Source organism: Anser brachyrhynchus, assembly GCF_964034855.1.
Source record: "Anser brachyrhynchus genome assembly, chromosome: 16".
NCBI lineage: Eukaryota > Metazoa > Chordata > Aves > Anseriformes > Anatidae > Anser > Anser brachyrhynchus.
In genome coordinates, this window is record NC_137734.1 from 10,495,672 (window position 1) to 10,517,771 (window position 22,100).

The 22,100-nt window shown below is 54.6% G+C and overlaps 1 protein-coding gene across 1 annotated transcript; it reads right to left on the minus strand.

Annotated features, from left to right (window-relative positions):
- Positions 1 to 744: 744 nt before the first annotated feature.
- On the minus strand, positions 745 to 17,860 carry ADA (adenosine deaminase). Its single transcript, XM_080557661.1, has 11 exons — positions 17,765 to 17,860; positions 11,183 to 11,244; positions 8,973 to 9,095; positions 8,733 to 8,876; positions 7,413 to 7,528; positions 5,440 to 5,564; positions 4,734 to 4,805; positions 4,499 to 4,600; positions 4,040 to 4,107; positions 3,623 to 3,752; positions 745 to 2,457 (listed from the first exon to the last, which is right to left on the minus strand). The coding sequence occupies exons 1-11, from the start codon at positions 17,798 to 17,800 to the stop codon at positions 2,356 to 2,358; spliced, it is 1,080 nt and encodes a 359-aa protein (XP_080413787.1). The 5' UTR covers positions 17,801 to 17,860; the 3' UTR covers positions 745 to 2,355.
- Between the last annotated feature and the right edge of the window lie 4,240 nt (positions 17,861 to 22,100).

Here is a 22,100-nt window from a genome sequence, read left to right on the forward strand (position 1 = left end):
GTCTCCCTGGTCAGAAGATAGCTGCCGCAGTTATATTTAGGCAGATCACCAGTGACCTGTTGGCCAGCCACCCTCGGAGCACAGGCATCAGGTTCCCCCCACAAGTAAAAGAGCCGGGTCAGCTGCCATCGCTGCAGGACCAAGGGCACCGGATGAATCCAGCGATGTCCTGACTTGCAGAGCTGCTGAGCGCACAGATGCTCTGAGCCCCTGATTTCAGCTGAACATACAGGCATGAGGGACCTCCGCCAGCTCCACCCGAGTGCTAAGCGATGGGAAAGTCGATCAGAAAACACCCAAAACACCCTCCTGCCTGAGCTGATACCACAGTCCAGCAGCCTTGCGGACCAGACCGTACTGCTTCTGGCCCTCAGCATCAACAAAGCGTGCAAAACTCAGGAAGGGGGGAGAAAATATCAGCTATTTGTGACGCATGACAGAAAAAGTGATAAGGATTCTGCTTCTAGGGGTAAGATACGCATTTCTACGATTACTGAAAAGACGCAAGGTTGCATCAATAAATCCAGATTGTAAGTCTAACGAGGGAGCATAAGTACCTTCCCTCTTCTGTGCCGTACATTAAAACTTTCAAAGCTACCTGCTAGCAGTGGGAGGCAGGAACTGGGCTGCCACACCAACCGATTGACCCCTCTGCCTCTAGCAGGGGTACAACGGCTCGCATTGCAGCCCACGGAACACGGCTCCTACCAGTCTCCCTTGAGCAGAAAGGCGAGAGGATTTCTGTTTTAATATAAATTTGTTATTTTATTAAACGAGATTAACAATCAACTGTCCAGAATCCAAACAAGCAGCTTCTTCAGAAACAAATTTTGGAGAAAAATTAACTCAAAAAAGCCTGGCTCTAACAGCAACCATATTCTTAAAAGTGATGATTTATAATTTGCTTAAAAAAAAAAAAAAGTAAGAAATTCACTCTCTCCTATCTATCTAGGTGTATGTATGCACCACGTATTTCAGAGATGAGTATTTTACTCAGAAGACAAATATGGAAGCCTAGAAAGAAAGGAAACATTCCCAGCACTGGGGCGCTGCTGGCTGAGGCTGGGCAGCCACTGTCCAGGACCACCACGGCCCTTCGCCAAAGGCAACTTTTTGGTGTAGTATCTTTGGAGCATGCACCTTTGCAGACGCCTGGGATGCTGCAGCATGCCACACACACCACGCTCCCTCCTCATGTGCATCGAGGAGCTCTTTGTCAGCAGGAAAACTGTCACTTCTCTGGCTGCATGGCTCTATTGCATATTAAGTAAAAATACTGTAATGCACCAAAACGGCTTAGGAATTTTGGTGAATATTTCCTTGCAAGTTCTCCACCAAACTGAAAGTCTGACTCCTAGCCGGTGTTGTGGTTAAGCGAGAAAAGCAATTCAGATGGGACCTGAGTCAATATTTGATATTGGGCCCTAGCTTATTAATCACTGAGTTTAATAGTGCCGTAAGATTATGTCACGTTAGGAAAAGCGCAGAATGGTTAAAACAGGCAATCGAGCACAATTTTTCTAAGGTCCTAAACAAGGATGCAGGAAGAGCAAAATGCAGTTTACAGGAATCGTCTAGGATGAGTACAAAACTGGGAAAGTCCCAGAAGGCAGATTTGGGCCCAAAATGGTAAAAATCCGTTCCAACTTCCTATGCATGTGTGAGCACGCTCACGGCCAGCTGTGAGCTCAGCTGGAGCCCACGGTGTGCGCTTCCGCGGCAGTGACGTTGTAAGACCCGATACACAGAACTCCTTGGCTGAGGGAGGATGCCAAAAAAGGCTTTTAAAAAAAAAAAAAAAAAAAAAACCACCCTTCAGACCTGTGCACCAGCTTCCAGCTTGTTCTTGTCCTGGGCCTGTTAGCACAAGACTAACCACAGGTAAACACAGCTGCAGCCAAACCTCCCTACCCGCACGGATGGGGATAAACCCTCACACCTACTCACTCCCGACCTGGCACACCTTTTTCCTAGAACGGCGGAGATTAACCCTGACAGTCAGAGCCAGAGGAGATTATTTCTGCACCACGGGCAAGGGCTAAGGCAGGTCAGCAGGGCACGAGAGGTCCTTCTGCTCTCGTTTATGGTACAGAGGGAGCAGCAGCTGAAGGGAGGCGTTTGGGTCTGCGTGCACAACAGCAGAGGAAGCTGGATGTCCATTTGGGAGACGGTTCACGGGGGCGATAGGGGTGTGTGTATGATAGGAACCTGATTCTGCTTAGCACTGTAAAGGTTAACATGGGATGCCAGGAATGGAGACTGACCCCAGGCACCTTCCGGCGCTCCCACAGCCCAGAGGAGAGTTGAGCACACACGAAGAAGGGCCACGGCTCCACGCTGGCTTGCAGGGACGCATCACGATGCGTTGGGCACCATCCCGTAGGCTTCATACAGCGTATTGAGAAGTTCCTGCTTTTCTTTCTCGGGTAAGAAGCTGGACTGAGCTGCATTGATGTTCTGGAAAGGCAGACGGGGAACAGAAAGATGTTAAGGCACATCGGAGATGAAGATGTGGCTGTACACATCCAAACCTATCTCTGACCATCAACGAGCCAGGGAAGGTGAAGTTTCCACTCCAAGATACATTTCCACAGCCTCATTTCCCAGGGCAACTGCTCTGGCCCACCACTAGCAGCAACCCCGAAAGGAACGAGGCAGGCACGAGGAGGAGGCCTTTAAGTACTCTGGAGTTTGTAGGGTACACACTTTAGAGCTGTTCCTACACTCCAGGTGTCCCTTTGTGCCAACACAGCTGGTGGTGGCAGCCTGACGCGTGCTGCCAAGACAAAGCCCAGCTGCACAAGGTCCTCTCCAGGGACCTTCCTTTTGTTACACAGAGCCAGGACGGCTTTTGCAAGGGCAGCAAAGGACGGCTGGCATCCAGGGACCCCAGGCTCAGAGCTGCCCTTGTTCTCCTGCACCCGGGGAGCCAGGTCTGCAGTAGGGGCTCCTTTCCTGGGGGGCTCCAGGCAGGACAGCACACCCTTCAGTGCACCCCGCATTTCCAATTCCAAGCAAGTGTCTTTGCAGACGCGGAGGTGGCAGTCAGGAGCATGACTGAATGCTAACCAGGAAAGCTCCCTGGATATGCAGATAAGCCAAACTCCCAACAGTTATCCTGTCTTTTTGCCTTGGGTGAGTAATTCAGAAAACTAACAAGTAAAGCCAGGTTTTGGGATGTATTGAAAACACATAAGTGGCTGCGCACCAAGCCAGCAGTCGCTTTGTTTTCAGTTCAGTTTACAAGTGCAAAACCTGCAAGCTCTTTTGTATATGCGGAATCTTACTAGCTTCAGGGCCAGGCCTTGAAATAACCTCCCTGCAATTCCAAATCCATGGAAAAAAAGCAACAGGCACCTTCCTTCCTACAGTTAGATCTGTTTTGAAGACTCTGCTAGACCATTTCCACCCTAACCTGTTCTCTACACAGCCCAAAGCAGCCACATGGGGGCTGCCACCCCCAGTGCCCCCGCTGCACGAAGCCGCGCTCAGCTCCTCCTGCTCGCTGCACCCCCAACAGGATTTTATTTTCCCTTAAAACTCTTCAGCTTATAAAGAAAACAAGCAGATGTCTCTGGGCTTCACCAGGACCCCTGCAGAGCACCAGCTGAGGCCAGCTTACCACTCTCTTGAAATCCTCCTCAGTGAAGCCCATGTAGTCCTTCACTATGCTGTAATCCGTGTCGATGTTGGAATTGAAGATGAGGGGGTCATCGGTGTTTATCGAATAGTTAGCCCGATCCTTCCTAAATCTGTAAGGGAATATAAAAACGGTGGGCGAAGCTCTATGCGTGGCAGTGTTCATGCACTTTGCAGGGTGAGATGTGGTAAAAGCAAAAACCTCCCAGCAGCAAGGAGCAGAGCGCGGGGTGCCTGCTGCGTGCGGGTCCGGGCACCCAGCTCTCACCCACCCGCACCCCAGGGACGTACCACGCTGTCCCAGGTGGTTTGCCTTTCCCTCACACAGCAATAAAGCAGCTATAAGTAGCCAGGATTTGGGTTAATGACTTTGAGATTAAACATTACGCGTGTGTCTTACTGCACGGCTGGGTGTTTCCTGAAGTCCGGCAGACATGCTCCGGTCAGATAACTGGACCAGGGGCAGACCTGGTTGGGGGAGTTAAAACAAACACGAAAAACAGCATCAGCCACACAGATCTGAACTGCAACTGTGAACACAGATAGCGGTGAGCAGGCAAACCAGATGGAGGTTCAGGGCTTTGTTCACGGCCCGGGCAGCTTCCACCCTCCACCCAGACAGGCTCTGGTAGTGCAGCCTGCTTTGTGGGATAATTCTGCAGGCTTGAGGTCCATAAATCAGCAAATAAGCTGTCCAAACCATATCCTCGGCCAGAACAGGATCCGTTTCCTCTGCCACACGCTTGCTGCGAGCTTCTGTGCGCCCTGTGTGGCCCAGAGCCCGGCCAGCAGCCAGGCACCAGCACCGCTCCTGCCGCGGAGCTCGGGGCACCCGGCTTCCACCGCAGGGCGTCCTCACCTCAAAGTGCATCTTGGTTCTCAGCAGCTCCTTGTAGAGCTCGGGGTCCTCCAGGACGTGGTAGCCGTGGCCGATGCGCTCAGTCTTCAGGAGATACACTGCCTGGAGAGCATGGGGGAGCAGCTGCAGCCTCTGAGCCGAGCCACGGCCCGGCTCCCTGCCCGCCACGTGAACACAGAAACCCCTCGGGATTCCCCTGGGGCTTCCCAACCCCAGTGCCCTGAGCAACTCGTACCTCCTTGATCATGGCAGGCGGCCCGGCCTCCCCGGCGTGGACGGTGCGATGAATGCCGCATCGTTCGGCTTCCTGAAAGGCGAGGGAGGAAACGCTTCGGTGCGAGGGCAAGGTCACCAAAGCTCTGGCACAGCCAGCGGGCTCGGCTCCCGGAGCTCCCGGCCCACGAGGGGTCAGGACAGTAAGACCAGCAGCAGCAGCACTCAGGAAGCTGGGTCACCTCGCACCCGGAGCCCAGCCTTGCTTCGGGCTCTTTTAATAAGCACTGGGCTGTCCCCTCCCCAGAGGGCAGCAAGCTCGGGGCGCTCCTTCCTCCACCCACTGGCCTCTGTGCATGGACTCACAGCAATTCCCATCTGTGGGGCTTCTTCCTACTCCAGCAGCAGCCAAGTGGGGGGATTTAAAGCTGCTGGGGCAGGGGACGTGATGCTCAGCAGCCTCAGGGCTTTTTGGCTTGATCTGCCTGGCGCCGTGCGCTGAGCTCCAGCTCTCAGGATGCGGTTAGGCAGCGATGTCTGCCTTTAATCACTGAGATATAAACATGGGAATAGCTTTTCTATTTAACAAAACATTTTTAATTGCTAAAGTTAATTTTTAAGCTCTCCCAGCTGCTTGTGGTCTGGGTAAAGTGCTGCATGTCGCCTAGCCAGGAATAACTCAGCGTGTGCTTTCTTAGCGCTTCTTTTAAGAAGCTTATTTGACAAACCTCGTAAGCCGCCTTATGGCCAGAGGTATTCTCCACCTTCAGCGACTCGTCCCCGGCCAGGTCTATGGCCACCACGGAGTCGTTTCGATACTTCTTGCAGAGCTCCACCACCTCCGGAGACCAGCCTGGAAGAGACAGCAGCAGGATTCAGGAGAAAGCTTTCGTATAGTCACACTTTGAGATTTTTTTTCTAAACACGGAAGAAAATGTGCTTTCATGGCGTGGTGTCATGGAATAGTTTGGGAGGCACCTCCAGAGGTTCCCTGCGCAGCAATCACCCTGCCCTGCTGCACAGCATCCTCCGCTCCCCCGGACAAGATGATGGGTGCTACTTCTGGTGAAAAGGAGCTGCACAGCCTCCTGGAAGGCTGACCTTTAACACACGGTTTTATCTTTTTGGCATCAGTGGGAGAGAGTAACAAACGGCCAACAACCACTCAGGAGTTATCTCTGATCAGGATGCAGTATAATCTCTGACAAAGCAAACACATCTATTAGCTGATACTTCACCTACCCTTCGCAAAAAGGCCAAGAAACAGAGATAAACTGCAGAGTTAATAATTAACCGGCACCTGCTGTGCACGTACAGTCCTGAAGTCACATGAACACACAAGAAAATGGGTGCAACTGCAACTTCTTTTATCACCAGTTTCGAACTCGCCAGGTTCGAGCCATTCTTGCACTGATAACTGAGATGTAGCTAGCTCTGGCTGGTATTTCTGCCTCTCTCTTGACACTTCCTAAGTTTCGGGGTGGCTTCCCAGGAAGAGCTCGTGCCCAGAGCCACCTCTTCAGGTAGCACATGCACAAAAATGCAGACTCAGCTGTTTACAGGAGGAACTCCAGCCGCTGTGCAAGCGCACGCTGCACGTGCTGCCGGCTGCCCCCGCAGACACGTGGGACACAGGCTCACAGCTTCCAGTTTCTACAAAGAAAGAAGTTTTCTTCCTAGAAGCCAGAAACCCGAGGGTCAGGATTTCAGATTATTGTTTGGTCGTCTTTCCCCGCCCCCCCATCTCTACTTGGACACCCTCAAATCTTCCAGTTTCCAGGATTTTTTTTTTCTATTTTTTTTTTATTTTCATTTCTAGCAACAAATTAGCCGTGTGTTTGTTAGAAAAACTTTCTGCCCTATTAAACCTGCCTAAAATTCATCAGGATCTGAAGGCATTTGTAGCAAAGTTTCAGTGTAAGACAATTACTGCCAGACAACTCACTCCTGCTTTGCTTCTCCCCAGGTGAAGATGCTCACAGAGCTCAGCAGCCCAACAAAATGCTGAGAATTATTTTTTTCCTATTCTGTGTCATAGTACCTGCTATTGAAGAAGTTCAGAGCTGCTTGTTTTGGGAAAAACACTTTATATTTGTGACTTAAACATGTTTTACTTGTTTTTCCGGCTTAAACCAACAGTGAGCTAGCCGCCAGCGGATTCTCTGGCTAACCCACGCTGGGGCTAACGAAGGAGCGTGCCGCTGCAGCGGCGTGATGGTGAGCTGGAAAGTTTAATTTCTGCCTCCAGAGCTGTGGGACATCAGCCTGGCCCTCCTCTGGGACCACTTCTTCCCAAAGCAATGTGGCCGCTGGCTTTGGCAGTGGCTTCAGCCAGCCCAAGGAGAGCTCCGAGCCCCGGGCAGGGAGCGAGGTAGGAGCAGAAATCCCAGCTCCCACGGGAGAGGCAAAAAAGAGCCCTGTGTCCCTTTAGCAAGGCCTCCAGCTAGCTCTCCTGACGCTGGCTGCACCTACAGCCCCGCTTTCACTTCCAGCAGACCCTTTACGAAGGGTAAGGGAGCAGAGGACCCTGACCGAGAAAGAACAGCCCGTGCTCGGCACCATGCGGTCCCACATCACACACAGGGCCACGGGGCCGGTGCTTTCCCCACATTTCCGCAGGGACCTGAACCCAGGGGACATCCCCCCCCAGCCGCGCGTCAGGGAAGGGGAGCAGAGCAGCAGGGGAGCTGCAATACATTACTTGGCATATGGCGCATGCAGCATAGAATAGACCTGGCTTTGATGTGGAAATCCCTTTCTCCATCCTGCAGTCCCTGATTTACGAGGTGAACAACTTCATCCGGAGTGAGGTCTCCCCTGTGGGGCAGAAGAGGTGGTAGTGAGAGGCTGGGCACCACCTGGGCAGGCGGGCAGGAGCTGCAGGGACGAGAAGTCGGAGACCCCACAAAGCCCGGGCCCCGCTGGCGGTAACATCCCCGGGAACCCAGCTGGATCACCCCCAGCAAACAAGCACATTTTGCACCCACGCCACGCGGACGTGTCTAGGACGATTTAGAAAAGCCTCAGGGAATTAGATGCCACTGCTGCTTGGGCACTTCTGCAGCAGTAGGTGCCCAAAGAGCTCTGCACCCAAAGGGCTCCCTCCTACCTGGCTGTGCTGCAGAGCACCTGGGCCAAGTTTTGGCCAGCGAGCTACCCAGAGGCAAGGCGAGACTTAGGTCACTGCCTGTCCAAGCAAACGCCCCGAGGAGCCGAGCCCAAGAGCCTCTTGTTTGCCAGGGCAACTCATTAGGATGCATAGCTCCCTGCAGCGTGGCGAGCACAGCACACCCAAAGCTACCACGACACGTCCTGCAAGGGGCCACCGAGCCCAGCACTGATTTAATTAGCAGCACGCAGCAGCGTGGGGGTGACATTTAAACAAGGGAGCACATTGCCAGCCCCTTGCAACGCTGCCCGCTGGCTCAAACTTCTGCTTTGCAGGCAGGCAACCCCTGTCCAAGCCCTGCTTCCCCCCGTCTAAGCCCCGCTTTCCCTCGCAAGGGGAATGGCTTCAGCCAAAAGCTCAAGCGCAGCTGCCTCGCACATGCTGAATTAAGTGCCTGCAGCAAGGCACATCAAAACACGACAGCACACAGAGGTATTACAAGAGGAAGAATGCTACGGACAGGGCAGGGAGAGGGAAAAGTGCCAGAGCTGGCTGCACCGGCGGAGCGAGCAGCCCCGGGTACCCAGAGGTGCCGGCTCACCCACGCAGGTCCCAGCTCCTGGGTGCTGGCCGGGGAGCTCGGGCAGGAGCATATACAGGTACAGGGCAATTAAGTTAAAGGCCGTGATGAAACCTTACTAATTAACGCGCTGTGGCAGGTTGTGAGAGGGAAAAAAAAAATTATTAGTCTTCACGTCTGACCGCGTTGCAACACTTTGCCTGCAGCTTTTCAGGAGAAAGGATGATGGGGTGGCCAAGCGGAGCCGAGCCCACCCATCGGCACGGCCCTGCCCTGCTGCCCCCCTGCCCCCCTGGGACGGGACGGAGGGGATGCTCGGGGGGGTCACTCACTCGGCTTGTCCCCAGGGGATGGGGCTGACGGAGCAGTTGGCCAGGAGGTGAGGGCTGTAGCGGACCTCCACGTAGACGACGCCTTCCTTCGCTTTTGTCTCCACCAGCTCGTACGCGATCCTCCGCACCGCCTCGCGGTCCCCCCTGCAGGGACAGCGGCGGGACCCGTCACCCCCCGGCACCGGGAGGGGACCCGCAGGGACGCCACCGAGCGCGGACAAGCAGGCAGGGGGTACTTACGCGATGGCAGGCATGTAGTGATCAAATTTCTCTAGAAACTCGGTAAGCGACAGCGGCGTGTTGTAGCTGATGTGCTTCAAGAGGTCATCAACAGTGTCGCCGGGGAGAGGAATCCCTCTTTTCCTGGAAAACAAGTCACATTTTACCAATGGGGAAGGCTATCGTGTTTTTAAGAGGTCTCTAAGCACGGCCTTAGCTGGCAGCATCGGCCTCCGTTTCTTCACAGAAAAGATATGGCACAAGCTGTCCTTCCAAAAGCTCCTCGCAGACATGGCCCTGGATCTCCGCGGGAAGCACAGCGATCCGAGACACCAGCAAAACACAAGCAGATCGAGATGGAAGCCCGGGGTGACCCAGCGGGAGCAGGGCCAGAGCACATTTCAAGCTTAAGACAGAGCTCCTCGGGAGGGGCTCTGCATTATTTCTTGGCATCTCCCCCTCCTCGAATTGCCAAAATTCCTTAGAAAAGTTAATTTCTACTTATGGAAGCTCAAGGGCCTGAGAAATGACAGGGAAGTGCGTGGGCTCAGGACCACCCAGCTTTGCTGCGGGGGAGCCCAGCCCCAGCAGCGGCACAGGGAGGTCCCAGCAGCGGCTCCCACGGGGGGCTGCGGGTGCCAAAGCCCACCCAAGCTCTTCATCATCCCCACGCACCGTCACCTGCCCGCGGACGCCAGCCTAAAATCGGGAATAACAACCAGACATTTGGTTCTAATCCTCTTTCCTTCCTTCCCGGCGCTGCCGCGATGAGTTACGGCCGGCTGATGGATGTCTCCCTGCCGACGGAGACCAAACCCCGGTGACAAGTCCAGCGACCCGCTGCCAGCAGCTGTCCCGCGAAGCAATCCGCAGGAAAGCGGCCCGAACGCCGCCAGTCCTGGGCTGAGCGAGCGCTGCTCCTTTCCCCATTCGGGCAGAAAGGAAAGCAGCCCCGGGCGCAGCGTTCAAAGGCAATCTGTCCGGATTAAGTTGCTGGCACTCAGTGGGGGCCGCTCAGCGCTGCCAAGGCATCAGCTTTCCCCCCCACCTTGCCCTTTCCACGGCAGTGACACGTCGCTGTCTGCTCCGGGAGCTCTCAGCTCTTCCTCTGCCTGCCCGGGGGACACCAAACACGGAGCCCCGCAGCCAAGCTGCTCTCCTGCCCCCCTCCACGCACCCCCAAAGCATCACCAGCGGCAATGGTGCTTCGGGATGACCCTCAGCACGAGGATGCTGAGGCTGGCTCTCTGTTGGAGCGGGGTGGTGGATGTGGCCACCATGGCTTTGGAGCTGCTGTGGAGCCCAAACCCCCAAGAACCGCAGAGTTCAGGGCTGCCCCCGGGGGCTCGTGCACCCCAGCAGCTTTGTGCTACCTGTACGCGTCCAGCCACCACCTGGTAAATTGATTCCCAGCTCTTTGCCTTTAAAAATAGACCACAAACAGCTTTGTATGTCCAGGGTGAGGTTGTAAGGCAGTGTCCTGCACTGCCCCTTGGCTTTGGGGTTTGTGTACACACTTGTTTTAGAGCCTGCAAATAGCACAGCCTCGCTCCACCCCAGCTGAGTACCAAGGGCTGGCAGCGCCGGGGCTGCTTAAAAATAGGAGGGAGCTCAGCATGCTCCCGGGGAACCAAAGTTCCTGCCCTAAGCAAGCAAGGAGCAGGGGATCCTCGGCCAGGTGCTGTCTCCTGGGCCTCCAGGCTCCTGCTGCCCTGCCAGGCACAGCATGGGCAGCAGGGACCCCACTTGTTTGCCCGCAGGGACTTTCATCCCCGCACCACAGCCCCGCAGCTTGAACCTGATGCCACAGCGAGCAAGGGGGACGTCTTCGCCCCGGCCTCTGCATCCAATTGATGAATCTGTGGCCATTCCCAACAAAAAAAAGCAGCTTTAGAAAGAATAGCTCCCCCAGGATCACTTTGCCCAGGAGCCCGCTGGGCTCACAGGATGCCAGAACCACTTCCCACCCTCCCCAAATCGACTTCTTCCCTAAATTACCAGAGCTGTGCTTAACAGCTGTTTCCTGAAATCTCTAAGCTTGACACATCCTTGATCTGCACGTATCTGCTACTGCTGTCCCTTCACTTTTTCAAAAATCTCACCGGAGGAAATCCTAAGTTTATTCTGCCTCCAGCCACAGAGCCAGGTCCTCGCCCCAGTTACTCAGCCAAAGCTAACCAACTACCCACAGCTAACCCATTACTCACAGCTTTCTTCCCCCAGATACTCACTTGCCAAAGTATAGGATTGTTTCTGGTCTAATGGCTCCATCCAGGTGGATGTGAAGTTCTACCTGCAGTAAAATAAAGAGAAATCAGTGATGCAGCAAAAGCTTACAGGTAGGCGGGTGGTGCTAACGCAGGTATAAATGCAGCTAACAGAGGGCAAAGTCATGAAAAGGAAGTGCAAAACCATTTAAAAAAATGATTATTTTTTAATATCTAAGTATTGCCCAATTATTTTCTTATTCCTACTGCAGGTCACAGATTTAATAGATCTTGCAAATTTATCGTGTCTTTAGTAATCTGCACACTGCTTCGGGAACTGTCCTACCCATACTTAGCTTGCATGGCTTGGAGTTTGGGAAGATTAAAAAACAAAAACAAATTAAAAAAAAAAAAAACAACAGCAAAACCAACCCTCAAACAAGCATCAATTAACTTGATAAGAGCATCATTACACAAGAAGTCAGGCTTCACTTCCACGAATCTACTCCGGGTTTATTGGCAATTATCTGGCATTATCACAGCCTGCAGGATTTCTAATGCTACACACAGAGTCCCAAGGTACAAGGTGCTGTAAACAAAAGGACAAGAGCTGCCCCACAGCGCTCACAAGCTTCTTTCAAAATAAAATGGTTAAGTTAAAATGGGACAGTAATTCAGGTCACGTTGAAATCCCGTTTCCTTATTATTGCTTAAACAATGCGTTTTGGAAGAGGAGCCACAGAAAAGAGCCAGCTTTTTCCATTAGGCAGCTGTGACTTCGGAGGGACATGACAAATACATGACAAATGTAATTTGGAAGTTGAGCTGGGAAGGAAAATCTTAGCTGTAAAACATTACAGCTAGATCTTCTTATTTCCAGAGCTGCCTGCTTTTAAGCAATAGAATAGCCTACTATATATATTATATATATATTAAAGGAAGGACAATCTGAAGCACAAAGCAGTTACTGGGAAGGAATGGCTGCAGGACTGGCTTTGCTCATTCCAGGTCTTTCAGATGTGGATGAGTTGAGGCATCTGAGTACTAAGATGCCCAGAGACAGACTGCCACATTGCACGGGACACGACTGGGGCCATTACCACCTAGGAAACAGGTTTGTAAGAGGTGGCTCAGGGACATTTTCTCTAGTCCCATAACGCCCCGTGCAAGCCAGGTGTGCTTGGTGCCCAGCTCACGGTCAGGGTTTTCAACAACCAGGGCTGCTGCGAAAGGCCAAGGCTGCTGGGGTGCAGCAGCACTCGGGTTTGCAATATGCGTGGGATGGCCGTGAAGCTACTGCTGAGATGGTGCACGCAACGGTGCAGCAAACACCGGGATGCAAAGTGCAGGCACCAGGCTCGGGGCAGCGCGAGCCACCGACCCTGTGCTGCTGCAGCCAGCCAGCCCAGGGGCCAGGAATACGCCCACAGACGTGGCAGGCTGTAAAAAGATATTGCTGTCACTTCTCCTACCCTTAAGACACGATCTGAACCTAGAGAGATGAAGATTTTTAAAGGGCAAAGCTTGATCTTTCCCCCTGCCCGGAGTTGTGCAATTCTGCTTACGAGGACTAAATGTCCTGAGAAGCAGCAGATAAAATAACAGGCTGTGGACACGATCCGCGCTGCCAGATGTGGATGCCTGGCACGTTTTCCACTCTTGAGCTCCGATTCCAATTTCAAAACCATGCGAGCTCCATTCCTTGAGGTTTTCAACAGCCCTTGTGACCTCCTGGTGGAGTTACAGGCTTGAGACACGCTCGCACTGATAAGAAAACCCAGCAAGCTGAACCCACCGGGGTCTGCATACCCCAAACGTCTCTCGAATGTTCCCTACAAGAACATCCCAATGTGACACTTCCAACAATGGGACAGCAAATTTAGTGGCGTCCTTCACCATGCAAGCCACCTCCTGCTGCTGCAGGCGAGATGCTCGTGAAGCAGCAAGGCTGCTCTCTGACACCAGCGGGCTCCTGCTCTGCGAATGTGCATTTCTTGGGGCCTGGAGGTACCTGAGCAAACCGCTAAGAGCCTTGGACTCGACCTAAAACTTTGTGGGGTTGATCCCAGGGGTCATTTCCTGCAGCTAGCAGCTAACGTTGGCTATTTAGATTCCTGGGACATTTAGGCAAAGAATTAAAAGCAAGCCCACAAGGGCGAACGCGAGGGCTCAGCTCCCCTCAGCTGCCTCCTGCGCGAGCTCCGCAGGCCCCGGATCCGCAGGAGGCTGCAGAGCTCTGCTGCAGCTCTCTTCTTCTGTGTTTGCTCTGGGCAAACAAAGCCTAAGACTTTTGCAGATGGAAGTGGGTGACACGACCTTGCTTTAAGCCCAGTGCCCTGATAAAGATGAAAGAGGTTTCACTGAGCCGTGGCTCCAGGAGATGCTGCCTGAGCAGAGGCCAGGCGGAGCTGGGAGACCCACACACAGGGATCTCACCTCGAGCCCTCTGGTTTATCTGAGGCACACGCATTAATGGGGGTCTCCCCGTTTGGTCCAGGACCTGAGCAAGTCAATAAAATCCCCCCAGTTCTGCTAAAGAGCGGTCCAAAGCCCAAGCAACGAGTTCAAAGGACACGAAATGCCCAAACGTGCGTGCTCTCAGCACACAGCACTCCCAGCAAGGCTGTCGCAGCAGACAGCACTTGCCGTTTCTATGCAAAAATAAGCAGTTTTAGATCAGCCCCAGTGCCCGGCACGCTAGGGCAGTTATCAGCAAGATGTTGTGGCTTTAAGCAAAACAAAGCGAAGCTTTAAGAGTTCTGGCTTGACCTCTCTCTTCTGAAAACACTGTCATGTTTTATTTTCAGCCTAATAACCTTCAAAATAAACTCAAACACAGAATATGGTACTGCAAACAAACACGTTCCAAGTCGGATTATTTTCAATTTAGTAAAATGAGGAGGAAAAAAAATTAAGTAAACATTCAAAGCATTTCCAGCTACAGCCAACCCACCAGCACTTCTCTCTTATTCTACAGTTTGCTCAGCGGACTGTGACAGATCAGTTCGCTGCTCAGCTTGCCTGCTACGTGGCATGAAAAGCACCATCCAGCCCGGGGCACTCGAGGGAGTTTGCAAACCAGGTGTTTGTTCTTTTTACTTTAATTTTGTTTTGATACAATGACCAGAGTCAGCTGGTTGGGGCACAAGCTGAAGAGCCCTAATGCCGGGGTAAAACCTTCGCCTTTTTATTTTGACCACTTCTAGCAGACGTTCATTGATAAACCAGGCAGCTCCTGAAGTTTCATCATTTTAAAACCCTAGCAGTGACTTTGGCAAGGATTATTTATCAGCACATTAAGAGGTGATAATCTGAGGTTTGCTTTATTGATTTCAATAACTGAGTGATTACAGCTCTAACCGGTCAAGACACAAGGCAGAATAACAGTAACAGAGATCAAAATTCCACAAGAGATAAGATGAATGCTAACCCCTGCAAAAAGAATGAACTGTGTTCCCCAAATATAGATTATTTTTTTCCCCAAATATAGGTTTTTTTTTCCTGGGAGATACACTCCCAGGAGCTAAGCTGTGAACTTCATAACCTGGCCGTAAACCCTCATTTTGGAAGCAACCAGTGAGGCTGGACCAGGAGGGATGTAAGGCAGAAGAGACACGGTATTATTCCCAAACCTGATGAAACCCCTAAATGCCTACTGGCGGACAAACCTGGGGGTTTGAGTCTTTAAAAGAGAAACAGGTCGGACTGCAAGACCCAGGCGACCTGCTGCTCCGTGCAAGAGATGTTTGTGCTTTCTAGGGAAGCATTCACACGGTGTGTTGTGGCTTTGGTGGCTGGCCAGGAGGATGCCGAGCGGCGTTTGGTGCCACCCCTCATGGCACCAGCGACTCAGCCTCCCTGCACAGAGCTCCTGGTGCTGCTGGGCCATGGGATGCTGATAAGAGAAGGGGGCTCTGGGGCATCCCCCAGGGACAGCAGCGCCATGTCCCTGCCTGAGCCGTGCGGGGCTGGAAGAAGGCAAGCCTTCGGAGCAATAAAACTGAGTCCTTGCCCTTCGAGCGGCACCAACCGGCCTCAATTAATGCCATCACTGATGGGGTTATCAGGGAATGTGCCTGTGCTGCATACTGGAGCACGAGCACCCACAGCAGTGCTCAAAGCACGGCAGAGCCCGATGCTGCCGGGGGTCCCCAGTGCACTGCCAGCACCATGGCTCAGACAGCACCGAGCTGGCTGTGCCGAAATAAACTCCATCCTCCTCGGGGCAGCCAGCTGAGACCTCGTGCAAGGGAAAAGCAGTGTGAAGGCAAGGGGTGCCCAGCCAGGGAGTGCTGGGAGACCGGTCGTATCTCTCTGCAATTACCAACAATTTATTATTATTATTTTAAGCTTTGCACCCAAGACAAAAGACCTGTACTATCTGCTCAGCACAGCTGGGCAGCTCTGTCTTACACAGCGGGAGGACAGGACCCTAGAGCAGTGCTGGCACCTTCAGTGACTCCTGGATTGGGTCACCTGGAGCTCTCCTGGCCATTGACGGGGACACCGACATCTACAGCGAGCTCAGGGACACCTCTCCCAGCCCCCAGGCAGGACAGACACACTGGATACAACTGTCTTACTTTGGATGGGGGTCCCCAAAACACCCCAATGCCCACTGTGAGCCCCGCAGCAGCTTGCCCAACCGCCTGCCCAAAGCAACCTGAGCTTATTTTGGGAGCAGCCAGCAGCAGGGCTGCAGTGCCTGTAATGGGGTGGGGGCCATATGCCAGGAGCCCCCACTCCTGCCCCCCACAAGGCTTTTAGGGCTGGGATTTCAGCTGTGTCAGGCTCCCCGTTTTGGCGGCAAGCTGAAAGAAAAGCCCCCAGGTGACCCACAGAAGTGGCGCAGGGTGACCTGCAGGATGAGCGCCACGTGTCCCCAGCCCCCCGCACGGACACGGGCTCTGCTCGGGGTTTGGAGAGCCCGGCCTCAGAGGGAAGAGGCTGATGGTTGGTGTCCTCAGTCTTTTCTGCTTTTTTATGGCCTACGATAAGCAGGGGTCAAAGTCACACCGTGGCAGCCCCAGCAGCTCCCTGCCCGCCCGCCGCAGCAGCTGGGAGTCAGCGCGTTCCCGAAAAGCAGGCGGCAGCCCCGGCCCCTCGCCCGGTTACCAGAAACGTCCCTAACGCACAAAACTGGCCGTTCCCAATGGCAGAGGGTCCCGGGGGATGAATAGGGGTGATCAGGGCTCATTAACTGACTTCAGATCTCGTTTTTTTTCCCAGTCCTGACTTAGCAGGTTCGCAGGACTGAAAGGGACTGCCTGACTCATGAAATCCGGGCTCGTAATCGCCGGCAAGCAGACAGCACAAGTTTGACCTTAGCGCACAAACACGGCGTGGTTTCCCCAGGTCTCCCTCTTCTGCATCCTACTATCCCACACAGGAAAACCAGGAAGAAACACGACTGAAAGGAGAACTTAACTTGCTTCTTTCGGACAAAAATGTAAAACCGCTGGGGTAAACCAACAGCTTTCGTTCTCAGCGGAGCTGATGAAATGCCAACGTCTCCTAAAACTGAAGTGGCCTGAGAAAGGCTTTAACCACCCGCAGATACCAGTGCCCCCTGAATTTCAGTATCAAGGTTTGCCTGCTGGTGCACGGGTCGCCTCCCCTGGGAGGGAAACCTCGGGCAGCAACCGACTGCGGCGTGCATCAGGCGTGCGCACGGAGGCTTTTCCAAGTACGCCGCGCTGCTCTGCTGCAAGCTCAAACGGAGAGATAACTGGTTTGGGAGTGGTGGGGGATGCAAACAGTAGAAAATAAAAAACACACACTCAAAACCACGCTCTGAGGTTTTCAGAGGCAATCTTCTTCCCCAGGAAACCACACACACTTGCTGCCTCTCACGTTCTCCCAGAGCTGCTGGGAGACCCCACGTTGCTTTCTCTGTCTCCTCTGCCCCTGCCCACAACCCACGGAGCCCAAAGACACCCGAAGAAGAAAACCCCTTCCCCATGTGCCAGCTTACCCAAGACCACAACCCAAGAGCAGAGGTTTCCCGAGGAAAAGGCAGTGCTCTGCCACCAGGTAGGCGGCTCTTGCTGAACACACCTGTCTCATCTTCTTCCCTCTCACCTCTTTTATAACCCGATTAAGAAGCACGTTACTAGATGATCCTATTCGGGGGATATTTATACAGCAAACAGTGAGACCGGAACGGCGGAGCACCCTGTGACAGCAACCACCGAGATGGTATCTCAAGAGTAACAGAACTGAGCGCTTAAGGGACTGAAGAGAAAGAAGAAGAAGAAAAAAAACCTTAAAAGCAGTGGGGCTGCCGGTCCCCGCAGGGACTCGCCACCCCCCCAGGAGACCATGCCCAGCGGGGGTCCCAGCGCCTCGCCCGCCCCGGGGTGCACAGACCCCGGCCGGCACAGGCGGGTGGCACGGCACGGCACGGCACGGCACCGAGCCGGTGCTCGCCCCGGCTCCCAGCCGGCTGCACGACGGCCGCTCAGAGCCCGTGCACGGTGCACGACCGGCTCCCAGCCCGGTGCACGGTGCACAGCCGCACGGACCCGGAGCACGGCTCCCAGCCCGGGGCACGAGGCACGGACCCGGAGCAGGGCTCCCAGCCCGACAGCACCGCAGCCGCCTCACCTTGGGCCCCTCGAAGACCCGCAGCCCCTGCTCCATGCTGCCGCTGCCGCCGCCGCCTCCGCTGCCTCCCGCGGCCGTGCCCCGCCCCGCCCCGCCCCGCGCAGCGCCGAACACCGGGGGGGGACCCGGGGGGGCCCCCGGGGGCTCCCCGCCCCGCTCCGCCCCGGCTCCGTTCCCCCCAGGCGGGGCTGCACGGGGCCGGCACCGGCTGCGGGGACAGAAAGCGAGAGGACACATCCTGCCCTGGCTGCGGCGCTCAGCCGGTGCGGGGATGTGGCTTTATGGGGGGTTAGCCCCAAAAGAACTGCCTTGTTCTTCGGTTTTAAAGTATTCAGCCCTCACTCCCCCCCCCCATTTTTTTTTTGCTTGCAAAGGCGCTGCTCGGCTGCTCCCTTGTTTTGCCTGATGGCTTTTCAGGATTTTTTTTTTGGCCCATTTTACGTCTCCTGCTCAGAGTTAATTCTTATTTTTAGTCCCCCAGCCACGTTTTCTGCTTTACCTCCCTCCTTGCTCTCCCCCAGGTGATGCACGTGGCAGCCCACATCGCCGAGGGGTGGTGGGGCAGAACACCCTGCTCCTCCCCGCCTGCAGCACCGGAGGAAGCCGAGCAGCACTCGAGGAGCACCCGAGGGTGCGGGAGCAAGGAAGCTGCTGCATGCCTGGAGCACCCACAAAGCAGCACCCATTCGGTGCATACAAAGCTGCAAGGCAGTGGTCCTCCCTGGTCCTCTGGGAAATGTCCCCTGGGTCCTGAGCCGCCCAGAGGGCGCTGAGCAGGCAGGCGGTGTCCCCCATATCACTGCTGAGCCAGGGACCACGGTTTTGTCCTGCCCCACTGGAATTCACCTGCTCGGGTGAGGCTGTCCCCAGCCCTCAGGGCTGATCTGCGGGGAGCTTTGGGCACAAAAGCCACAATATCAGCACAAAACCCCATTATTACTTGCGTGGTATGTAAGCACACAGAGCGCTTGGAGCCGCAAGCGTGAGCGCTACCACAAATGGATGGAAAATAAAGTTCCCTCTTCTCCTTGCCCAGCTGTGTTTACAGCGGAGGGACAGTGTTTGGGAAAGCCTCTGCGGGGGATTAGCAGCGCTGCAGCCCTGCACGGGGGACGAGGAGGGCTGCGTGCTCCGCCAGCACCGCCGCGCTCCCAGCTCCACCATGGGACACGCCGCACAGACCTCACTCCACGGGGAAACATCACGGGTGATCCCTGGTCCCTCTTCCCTGGCTTTGATGGGATTTCTGCCCCAGAGCCACGTAGGCACTGAGAAAAGCAATTTTTCAGCTCCAGTCCCGAGCTAATTTGGGTGAGCGCACTGCAGCAGAGCCTGCGGGAAGAGCACGGAGCCAGGCATGGGGCTCGGCTGTGGAGGAAAGCTCAGCAAAACGTCCTCTGTCATCAGCAGCACCTAGCAGAGGTGCCCTGACCGCCTGCCACATCCGTACCACCCAGCTGAAAGCCAAAGTTAAATGGCAAAAAGCGTCCTCTGCGACTCAGCAGCTGGCAGGGAAGGTAACCTCCAGCTGCGGGGCACGGGGACAGCGGGGATCAGGAGCCCGCGGGACGCAGCCACGCTGCACCGGGCCGTGGGAAACCAGCGGGAACGAGCAGCGGGAGTTTTCTATGCTAAAACTTGTGATTTCGGGAGCCACCAAGAGGTGGCATTTTCCAGGCTCCCAAAGCTTTATGAGTGTTCGGGTAAACCTCCCGCTGTGTGTGCCCAGAGGCTCTGAGCAGAAATTAAATGCTTGAACGTGCAAATCAGGGTGTGAAAGCAAACTGCCCCTTTGAGCTCCAGCTCTCATGGCCTATTTCATCTGTGTCATGGGCTTTTTAGCATCCACTTGGAAACATCTGCTTCGCCTGGAGAGCGTCACGCGCGTGGAGGTCTGACTTCTGGAGCAAAACAGCCGCAGCACAAACGGGCCCAGGGTGAACGCACGGGGCTCCGCCGGTCCCCCGCATGCAGCCGTGCTGGCTGTGCCACCTGCACCAGGAGGACAGAGGTCACTTACAGCCTCTATTTGAGGTTAAAGGAAATCACAAGGAAAAAGAGCACGGGGGTAATTTTCTGCCAGGAGAAAAGTTGTTAGCGAAGGTCAGGAAGGCGAGAGGAGCTGAGTCTGCCCAGTGGACTGGGGACCGGCATGGTGAGGTGGGGTTTTCTTCCTGCTGAGCAAGTGCTTCTGTCTGCAGACTCAGCTTTTTCCAGAAGAGTCAGCATCAGGACTGTTATTGGGAGCACCCAGCTCTGCCGGAGCCTCAGAAATGAGGCTTGGGCTGGTCTGAATTACCCAGATCCACTGCATCGATCTGTACTGCTGGCCTACTCAGGCAGTCGCCGTGCTGCTGCTATGAAGTGAATGCTTTCCTGCTGAGAACATCTCAGCCCTCTGCAGCCAGGAGGTTCAAGCAGAACAAAGGTTTGTGCCTCTTCATGGCCAGGGCTGGTTTCCCACCTGGGACACTTTGGTTTTTTGGTTTCTCACCCTGGAAACCAGGGGGGCTCAGCCAGGGACCTGCCTGATCCCAGCAGCTGCTTGCTCTCCTCAGCAGTTTATCAGCCCAACACTTCAGGTCCCTGTCGTTCTCCCAGTTCGGTCACACCTTTAAATCCCTCCTGCAAAGGAAGATGTCCCCGCGCTCGGCTCAGCTTTGGGGAACGGCGCTTCCGAAGCAGGGAGGGGACCCAGCCCCGCAGCACCAGACACTCCCCATTCGGAACAGAAAGCGAAACAAGTCAGGGCAAAAAACAGGGTGATGAAGGGCCCCAGTGTGGTTTTGCTTGCTTGGTTCACATCACTGCCCCGAGTTCAGAGGGAGGGAAGAGGGACAGGGGCTCACCTTCAGCTTGGGGGGCTCTGGGCACACACCGTGACCATCCCTGGGGGAAGGAACAGGCTCTGCATGGCCTGTCCACGGTGCTGGTCTGCCCTCGACTCTCCTCTGTAGCTTTAGGAAAACCCCAGGCAGTAAATTAGAGAGGGAAGTGTGATCTTGGTGGATACTCCAGCACTTATTTCCCAGGGGCTATATTTAATCCAGCTCCTTTTTTCTTGTTTCCGCAGGTGAAGACCAGCTGGGAGCTGGTTGCTGACACCTGCTTCCCCCACAGGCAGCTTTCCAAAAATACTGGAAGTGTACTTGTGCCAGGCTTAGATTTTTCCAGAAGAGACTTGTTTTCACACCTTTGTTGGCTTTTGTTGTTGTTCTTTTAAAAAAAGACACCGAAGAGTGTCACACTGCAGCCCATTATAAGTGGCCAAGCAAGGGAAAAGTGTTTAAATTCTATCAGTAAGGGATTATAAGTGCTGATGTCATGTATAAACATGACACTTTTGCAGGAGTGGAAACTCTCAGCCCAAATACCCATCGCAAAAATGCTTGAGGCAAAGCCCTAACTCACATCAGTATTTCTCATTTAACTTCTGCAGCTTCCCTGTGGGGCCAACCTCTGCCCTGTGCTGAGCGCACCCCAGTCCCTGTGCTGGAGCCGCTCGTTTCCAGCTGGGAAGCCTCGGGACCTTGCACAGTTAGTGGGAAACACAAAGAAAGCCCCCTGCTTCCCCAAAGGGACTTCTTCATTCCCACACCACACTTGGAGGAGTGGAAGCAGCCCCAAAGCTGAGAGCAGAGGGATGTGCTCAGCTGCACTGGGGGCCTGGGGGGCCACCGAGCACCCCTCGGGGCTGGCAGCTCCCTGGCCTTGCCCAGGAGATGCTGAACACCTGGGTGATGGCAAGTGCCTGGTGCTGCTCCAAGGGCGGCCACAAGGCTTGCTCCACAGAATGCATCGCTAGCCTGAAAACTGGAAAAAAAAATAGTTTGATTTTCACAGTGGGGAAAAAAAAACACTGATAGGTACCCTAAGGTACCGATGGTGCTGTCCCAGGGACACCAGGGCGTGCCCAGCTGGGTGACAAGCTCAGAGGAGCGCAGGCACACTGCTAGGTGCCAGGGCACAGCCACCCGCAGAGCCACGTGGGGTGCTGCGAGCTCATCCCCTAAGTGGATTGCCGATAAAACAGCCAACTTGCACCGGGCCATGCTGAGGTATCGCGACCTGTCCTGGACATCTCCTGGGCCAAAAGGCAGCTCCAGGGCCCCCAGGACACCGGCACAGCACAGCTTTGGTGGTGAGGCAGCAGAGAAAAGGCAGGGAAACAATGTCACTGCTTTGGGCCAAGGAGAAGAGCAGTGGCCTGGGTCTGGCAGTGCTTCAGACCTGGAACCACCTCCAAGGCCTGCTCAGAGCCACAGGTTATCCAGGACAGCAGGAGCCTGCTCTCCCCCAGCACTCAGCACCTGCAGGTGAGAGCAGCTCAGTGCCT